An 8,827-nucleotide genomic window follows, 5' to 3' on the forward strand; every position below is an offset into this window, starting at 1 on the left:
GAAAGCAGTCGACAGCCCAAAGCCCTGGGACCCTGCACCCTCGCGGGAAACTAGGAAGACGGTCCTGGCTTCTGACTTCGGATCAACTCAGCTCCCTCTAGCCACTGGGGGAGTGAATCAGCGAATGGAAAGCTCTTCCTCTCTGTCTGGCCTCCTCTCTGTATATCTGATGTTCCAATAAAAATAAATAAATCTTTTTTTAAAAAAATGTGGCAAAATCACACGTCCTCAATTGCTAGAAAAAAATTGTTTTGAGCAGAACTCTTCTTTAAAAAGTTCCAAAGGACTGCTGAGCTATATGAAAATATGTTACAAAATGAATGCTACTATATATTTTCACATCAGGTGTGACATTGCTAATTGTTAAAAAAGAAGCTGATATAGGAGCCAGGGTGGTGGCATAACATGCTAATCCTCTGTCTGTGATGCCAGCATCCCATATGGCCACCAGCGGTGTCCTGCTGCTCCTCTTCCTATCCAGCTCTCTGCTTATGGCCTGGGAAAGCAGAGGATGACTGCAGTCATTAGGCCCTTGCACCCACATGAGAGTCCTAGACAAGCCTTCTAGCTCGTGGCTTCAGATCAGCTCAGCTCTGGCTATTTCAGCCAACTGGGGAGCGAACCAATAGATGAAAGTGTGTGTTCTCTCTCTCTCCCTGTCTCTCCATCTTTCTTTAACTGTGCCTTTCAAATAAAAATAAGTAAGTGTGTGTGTGTGCTTTTAAAATGATACTGTGCTTTCCCTTATCCTTTGAAGAGGTAAGTTTTAGTTTTCAGTTCATGTAGTGGGTCAAATCTAAAAATAAATGATTAAGGCTCAGAAAACAACCACAACTCAGGCTAGGCTACGCATTAGCTGGAACTAGCCTGTGATATGTCCCAAGTACAGAAGGGAGTGGTTGTGAGAAGTGTTTTGTCCTTCCTCATTGTCACTTGCTTTCTTTTTTCCTTATTTTTCACTGAATACATCCCAACATAACAATATGACAACACATTATATTGTATAAGTATATAGCAACATACTAATATCTCATTTGGCATTAAAGAAGTTGGCATTTCTGAATGCTATTTGATCTGTGAAAATCTAGAAATCATTTTTTTCCTGTGGGCAGATACAGTGGTATATGGATATTCTACATACTTTCTGCCAGATTTTCTGTCAGCTCAAAAGCTCTCTGAGATGTTAAGTCTAGTAAAGTTTTCAAAAATCAATTTTAATATGAAAGCTAAAAATAAAAAGGAAAAATCAATTTTATGAACATAATCTCAAAGAAAATATTTTCTCTGACCTGTTCACTTCTTCTCTTACTTTGCTGTTCTGTCTATACGCTTTCATTTTTATTGTTGGTATCTGTCTGGCTGTGTACACAGCATGCATTACATAAGCTTTTACACACACACATATTAAACAATTTAATTATAGTACTGTGGAAATTTGAAATAATTCCTGATAAGTAAATTAATAGAAAATCATCCAAGAGAGTAGGCTTACCCATTGGGTAGGCGTGTATACAACTTACATCTCTGTTATCGATATATTATTAAAAAAAATAGTTACCAACATTTCAGTCTTATCATCTATGCTCCACTGTCATCATTATAACCTTCTCATAAGAATTCGTTCTCATGGGCAAAAAACAAAATATCTTTTATCACTTTAGCTCAAATTTTATCACCATGTAACACTTAATAAATTCTGTAAGATAAATAGAAACTCAGAAAAATAATACCTCCTGTGAGCTTATTGCAAAGACTGAGTTTTGAATCCATGATTATACAATTTAAGTTAAGGTATCCTCATGTATATGGAGATGCAAGAATGGGAAGAATAGAAAAAAGGCAGCTGAGCTTGGCTTGGTAGCCTAATCGCTAAACCCTAGCCTTACATGCGCCAGGATTCCGTATGGGTGCTGGTTCATGTCCTGACTACTCCATTTCCCATCCAGCTCTGTTTGTGGCCTGGGAAAGCAGTAGAGGATGACCCAAAACCTTGGGACCCTGCACCCTGCACCCATGTAGGAGACCTGGAAGAAGCTCTTGGCTCCTGGCTTCAGATCTGCTCAGCTCCAGCCATTATGGCCACGTGAGGAGTGAACCAGCAGATGGAAGATCTTTTGCTCTGTGCTTCGTTCTTGCTGTAAATTTGTCTTTCCAATAAAAATAATTTTGGGGTGGGGGGAGGAAAGGCAGCTTAGAAAAGAGTAATCAGGGAAAGTACTCTGGAATCACAGAACAGGGATCTCTTCACACAGTGAACTGTTCAGATGGAGATGCTCCCCGATGCCTGCTGGGTCTGGGGGGCTGCCGACTGCCAATAGATGAGAATCAGTACAATGTTGTCTAACCTTCGATTGATTTGTTGTCCTGCCTCTGGTCCACAGCTCTCTGCAGGGTTATAAATGTCATGTTCTTTATGGCTATTTCTCCTTGTACTGATGAAATGGAAACTCATTTCTCTTCTGTGCTGACACATCCCTGATTATTAACTGGGGCCACAACATCTTTCTTTTTGCTATGGCATCAACTATGTAGAGTTTCTCTTTATCCTCAACAATGCTACACAATTCAATTGGTACAAAAAGTGACAGATGGGTAGATTGTTACATTACTCAGTGAGTGGGACTCTTGATACATGAAGTGAGGTTCTGGCGATTAGTTCCTATAATGTTTGAATTTCCTTTCCTAAAAACCTCAGTCTAGAATAGCTTCTCATGACTCCTCTCTCTCCCGCTGTTCAAATCTATTTCAGTTGACTGTTTCCTGGCAGGTTTTAATATGGGATTAGAAAAGGATTGATGTGTACAATATATTACCCTTAACACATTGACGGGGTAGGTCAGGAAAAAAAAATCTTCAGAAAAAGCCATTGATAGAAGCAAAAATCAGGAGGAAAAACGATGCCTTCTGAGCTAAAAAATAACAGACAGGGAAACAAATGAGACTGGATGCTCAAGAATACCCCAAGGTTGGTGTGGAGGTTCTGTACTGCAGGTGCAACAAAGAACATTTGAGGCCTTCAGAAAAACAGAGCATAGCATTGCACACTGGAGGATACCACTGACACTGGAATATTCCTTCCCCAGTAGGTGACTCCATGAAACATCTCATTTCCCCCAAAGGGCTGTCCTTTCTTTTCCCTAATCAAGTGACAGATTTTAGGATATGAGTCGTTCTAGATCATAGACTGCCCTGGGAACAAGTTCCGTGGGTCTCATTGGCTTCCATTCTGGTGTGAATGGGAAGCCAGGACCCAACTCTGCTCCTCTTCCAGGTACGAGATTCATTGTGGCACTATCACAACCCTCTCTGGCCTTGGGAGTCATTATTCAGATCCTACAGTCTCTCACAGCAGCCACTCAGAATCTTACAGCCACAGGTCAGCAACTCACAAAAGGCTGATCTCGGACTGAGAGCATCATTTCCAAAAGATTCAGATACAGAATTTTCATAACAAATGACACAGTCTGTCAACTGTTCCAGACGGAAAGCCCAACAGCTTGAGCCTTCCCTGGGAGATGCTGCTGCTTTGTGTGGCTATGCTCTGAGAGACATGAGTGTGACAGATGTCACTGTTCCTATGTAAGCATGATGAGGCAAGGATGGCAGCCTGGGAGTGCAGTGGCAGGAAATGCACACAAAACCCTTCCCCAAGGCTGGGATGCCTTTATTGACCAGGAAGCACAAGTTGGAAGTGCTTCCTTGATCTAGTGACCAAGCAATGATGATGATGATGATGATGATGATGATATTAAAATCTGTCATTATCATCTCTTTCATTGTGTCCACATGAATACTAGCATATGCTAGTATATATAGATCTATTTTGCTACATTATTTTACATTGTATTACTCCTTGTGGTTCAAGAAGGTGGTGGATGTGCCTCAATGTGGTAGCAAAAGCTATGTCATCTGATTAGTTTGGGAAAATCAAGTTTTATTCAGAAATGAATAGGACTTGTGGAAGTAGTGGAGGTGGAAGATGTTTTGTAGTAAGAAACAGGACAGAGTGGCTTTGGCAGAAAGAAGAGATGCTTTTCTGCCTGTAAGAGGAGCAGGGGTCACTATATTGTTTCTTGACAATACACTGAGAATTCATCAGACCCAGTAATGGGATGGCTATGTGTTGAGTAGGAAGATTTCCTGGGCTTGCAAAATATTCTTGGAGTTCCACAAGCTGGGAAAAAAAAAAAAAAGGAAAGAATTCTTTTATTTGGAATACAAACCTAACAGAAGTAATTTATTACACACTGGATAATATCTTCATGTATTCCCTCACACACACACACACACACACACACACACACACACAAAACATACACAAGACTTATTGTTGCCATCTATGGTCAAACTGATGTGGGTGAGCAGTTGGTGAGCAAAGAACGGAGTTTGTCTTGGATTATTTTCACAATCACATAAATGATTCTGCTCCTGAAGTGTAAGTCCCTCAACCATTCTGAACTTTAGAGAATTTTCATCTAGATAGTTGGACAGAATAAACGTAGAAGATGTTGGAGTTCTCAGCTCGGATTTTTATGCACTGAAGTTAAAGACTTTTACCAACAGGGTCTGGGTCATGGCCTACAGTCACACTTATTTTGGCTTATCCAGGGTTCCCTGTGAGAAAGGCACAAAAGTTTATAAGTTCTTCAGCCATCCCAAACATACCTGTCTACTGTCTTGTCTAATAACAGAGGGTGGAGTCCTTGATCTCCCCATGCCAAAGAGAGGAGAGAAATCAAAGCCCCAATTCTTCATTTATGGTTACTTCTCTTTCGGTTTCTTCCATAACATCTACACAAGCGTTTCATCCTTTGCCAGATTTTACCATTTCCCTTCCCCGCCTCTCTGTGGGTCCCCAGGAAAACTAAACTGACGTCTGACTTTGATCTATCCGTATGTACTCTGGAATCTCAGGAAGGCTTTCTTTTCTACAATGTGTGGGTGGATTTGCTTAGTATACCACTCAAACATTTTTTTCTAAGTTATCTTGTTAGATATATAAAGCAAATATATCTTTTCTATCAAATAATATGAAATTAGCCAAGCATTGCATACCTAATGGGATGAGGCTTATTGGTTGCGTGAAGTAAAATGCAAGCTATATTTGAAATGGGTTATTTACTAAATTACAATATAGCCAAGGATTGAATCAGTGAAAAGGTAAGTTATTTACACAAATCAGTCTCAGTAAGAAAGTCACTTTGATGAATTAACCAGGAACATACACCAGTTAATTAATTTGTAGGACCTGCTAACATCCAAGAATGTTAAGGCTTTGATGTCAGAATTAAGCTCTTTGCAGGGTAGTCATCTAATGAATTTTAGATTATGCAAAGTTACTAATTGACTTGTATATATCAACTGAAATTGAGTTGGGTATTTTTGGAATGATGAAATATAATCTAAGCCTTGGATAAAAGTGAGTAGGTATTTTTCCTGGACAGTGGCTGAGAAAATAAAAACATAAGCTATAACCAACATTCAGACTTAAAGTAAGAGAATAAGAAGTATTCACAATATTTTAATATAAGTAAATGTGAAAAATCTCTCTTGCATCCCCTCAGTTCAGACTTACTTAATTATTCTCAACAATTAACACAATGACCTAGCAAACTTACCACACTACTTAAAAATTTTTTTATTGGGAAGGCAGACATACAGAGAGAGGAGAGACAGAAAGAAAGATCTTCCATCTGCTGATTTACTCCCCAAATGGCCACAATGGCCTGAGCTGAGCTGATTTGAAGCCAGAAGATATTTTTCCAGGTCTCCCAAGTGGGTGCATTGTCCCAAGGCTTTAGTCGATCCTCTACTGCATTCCCAGGGAGCAGGACTGGAAATGGAGCAGTTGGGACATGAATAGGCACCTCTATGGTATCCTGGCGCTTGCAAGGTGAGGATTTAGCCATTGAGCCAGCCATCATGCCAGGACCTATCAAACTACCTTTACATCCCAATCTTTAATGTGGATCACCTAGTGATTTTACTGCAGTATAGATTATGGTTAATTTCTAGCAAGCTCCTAAGTGATGATGCTGCTACTAGTCTGCTAAGCTCTCAAACCTACTTTCCTACCAAGCAGCAGTGTTATTCAAAGGTGGCTGATTGTAAGCATTCTTTATCAAACTACCTAGATTAGAAACCCAACTCTACCACTTACTAGCTATATCATCTTGGGAACATTCGTTAGCTTTCTTTTTTTTTTTTTTGGTCTCAGTCCTCATTAGAAAATTGGGATGTAGATTACTTGCCAGTGTTGTCATTGTATAAACTAGTTGATTTATATGAAATGTTTAGAAGAGTTGGTAACACTTTTAGTTCTAGAAGACGTTCATTAACTTTGGAGATGGAACATGCCCATGTGTTCTGACCTGCCTTAATACTTGGCATATCAGTTTCTTTAAAGGAACATGTTGATTAAAATACAAAATGCTTTACAAACATAGTACTAGTTTATACTCAATACATATGGGGCATGAGAAACATAAACTGCATTCTGCTGAACAGAAGTTATCACGTGGGTGAGTTAAGTGAATTATTTGAAATGATGTAGCCAGTAAGTACCAGTGATGAAATTTTGATTTGAGAGGGTCTGACCCAATGACAATAAGAAAAAATGTAGGCAGAATTTATCACTTTCCCATCAAAAGTGTCAAGTTTTAAAAATATGTATTTTAAGCATCAGACACTGTTTGCATTCACTATTATATCTATTCTGAGAAGTCCCAAGGTCCCTTGAGCAGTCTTGCAGCAATCAGGACTTACACGTAATTGGCACCTTTAATGAAGTATCTTTCTGTTACCTTTGACCAGTACTGGCAATTATCCAGGGAAAAACTGAGTAAGAGGAGAAAGGTTTATCTGGACCAAGGGCTCTCACCAGTGTTTGCCTCTGAGGCTTGTGGTGTGGAAGTGCGTGATTCCAACACAGTTCTGACAAATGGGAGTAAATATTGCAGGGATCAATTGTTAAGTAATTTTAATAAGTATGTTTCTCTCAAAAATTTGTAGGTGAAGCCAACAAGTTCAGCAACATAAAGTGCGATGTGTGCTTTAATCAGAGTGAGCTGAAAATTTGATGACAGAGGCAGTATAATGTCAGACTAGAACTGTCAATGAAATAATATGCAGTAGGATTATTCATCACTAGCTTGGTTAAAAATGTGTATGATAGAATATTTACCCATATCATATGACTCTGAATAATAATATAGTTTCATTACAACTCGCACACAACAGAATAAATGCTTGTTTGATAGGGACTGACATGCTGGTATAGTAAGCTAAGCCTCCACCTGGCTTAAGAATAGTTCAACTATGGCCATTGTGGCCATTTGTGGAAGTGAACCAGCAATGGAAGATCTCTCTCTCTCTCTCTTTCTCTCTCTCTCTCTCTCTCTCTCTCTCTCTCTCTCTCTCTCTCTCTCCCTGAGTGTGTGTGTGTGTGTATCCCTCTGTAACTGTGTCTTTCCAATAAAAATAAATTAGTAAATCATTTTGTAAAGGATGCCAGTTATAATAAGATGATATTTCCATTCTCTCTTGTTTTTATCTTAGAAATGATCAGTGTTTAAAAAGAGCTATCTTCCGTGTCTGAAGAAGATAATTCACCTCTTTCTGCTTAAGCCTTGAGCATATCAAATGAAGCTGGGAGGAATAGAAACACTGATCAAAGTGAACCAGTTGTCCCTCTTTCCACAGGAGGGTGGTATTTCAAAAGTCCTCCAAAGTCTAAGCAGAGCTTGGGGTTAGAAGAAGAGGAGGGTGGGGAGCAAGGGATCCAATTGGCTGACACACAGAAACCTCTGCCTTTGTACTGAGATCAGTGTGTGTAACCACAAGCACTGTTCTAGCCAGAAAACCTCCCAGGAGGGCATCTAAAGTGAGTGATCGTGGCTGCCACGTGGTAAGAAGAAAAGATGCTCCTGGAAATTTTTGTGTGGATTCTTTGGAGTCAACTGGCCTGTGAGTTTAAGAAATTTTTCATTACATTGAATCTCAGAGGAGAAATTAAAGATGGGAAAAAGGAAAGTGAGAGAGTCACTGTGGAAGAGAGGAAGAAAGAAGAAAAATCATTTCAGGTTAATAAGGAATTCCTAATTCTCTACGCTTGTACCTTCTGCTTTGTTTTTAAACAGGGTTGAGTGCCCAGCAGCTAGAGCAGAGTCCTCAACTTCTAAGAATCCAAGAGGGAGAAACTGCCATAGTCTACTGCAACTCTTCAAGTGTGTTTCCTTCCTTGCAGTGGTATAAACAGGAGCCTGGGACAGGGCTTACCCTCTTGCTGACAGTGGTCAAGGGTGGTGAAGTGAAGAAAGAGAAGAGATTGACTGTTCAGTTTGGTGAAGCCAGAAAGGACAGCTCCTTGCACATCACTGCAACCCAGCCGGAGGATGTGGGTAACTACTTCTGCGCAGGACCACGGTGCTCTCAGGACACCTGCTGCCTGTACTCAAACCCAGTCACCCCACTGCCACCTGTTTTCAGCTTCTCCTCACACACCTGTAGCATGAAAAACAATAGCAAGTTCAGCCCTTCATAGAGACTACCTTTCTGGACAATATTTCCCACATTCACTGGAGAACAAGAAATCTCTGGCAACATGGCCCTCTATTAAAATCAGTAAATACCTGGGCAGATAGCTTCCCAGGGTAGGTAGTGGGTTGGAGAAAGGAGTCAGAATTGGAGGGACAAATGAAAGGCATCAGATGGAGTATAACACAGTTCTTGGTCATTGCAGTTTCTTGAAGACCAAACCCAGACGGGTTCACATAGGTAGTTGGAAATAGATCATTTGAGAATTTGATTCTAGTATTCTGGAAAAAAT

The 8,827-nt window shown here is 40.1% G+C and overlaps 1 gene segment (V, D, J or C); it reads left to right on the top strand.

The window, feature by feature from the left end:
- Window positions 1–7,816: 7,816 nt before the first annotated feature.
- LOC131480491 (T cell receptor alpha variable 27-like) lies at window positions 7,817–8,542 on the top strand. The segment is given in 2 exon segments: window positions 7,817–7,965; window positions 8,139–8,542. Coding segments are annotated over 2 exon segments (450 nt in total).
- Window positions 8,543–8,827: the final 285 nt, after the last annotated feature.

Source organism: Ochotona princeps, chromosome 6, assembly GCF_030435755.1.
Source record: "Ochotona princeps isolate mOchPri1 chromosome 6, mOchPri1.hap1, whole genome shotgun sequence".
In the NCBI taxonomy this organism is placed as follows: domain Eukaryota; kingdom Metazoa; phylum Chordata; class Mammalia; order Lagomorpha; family Ochotonidae; genus Ochotona; species Ochotona princeps.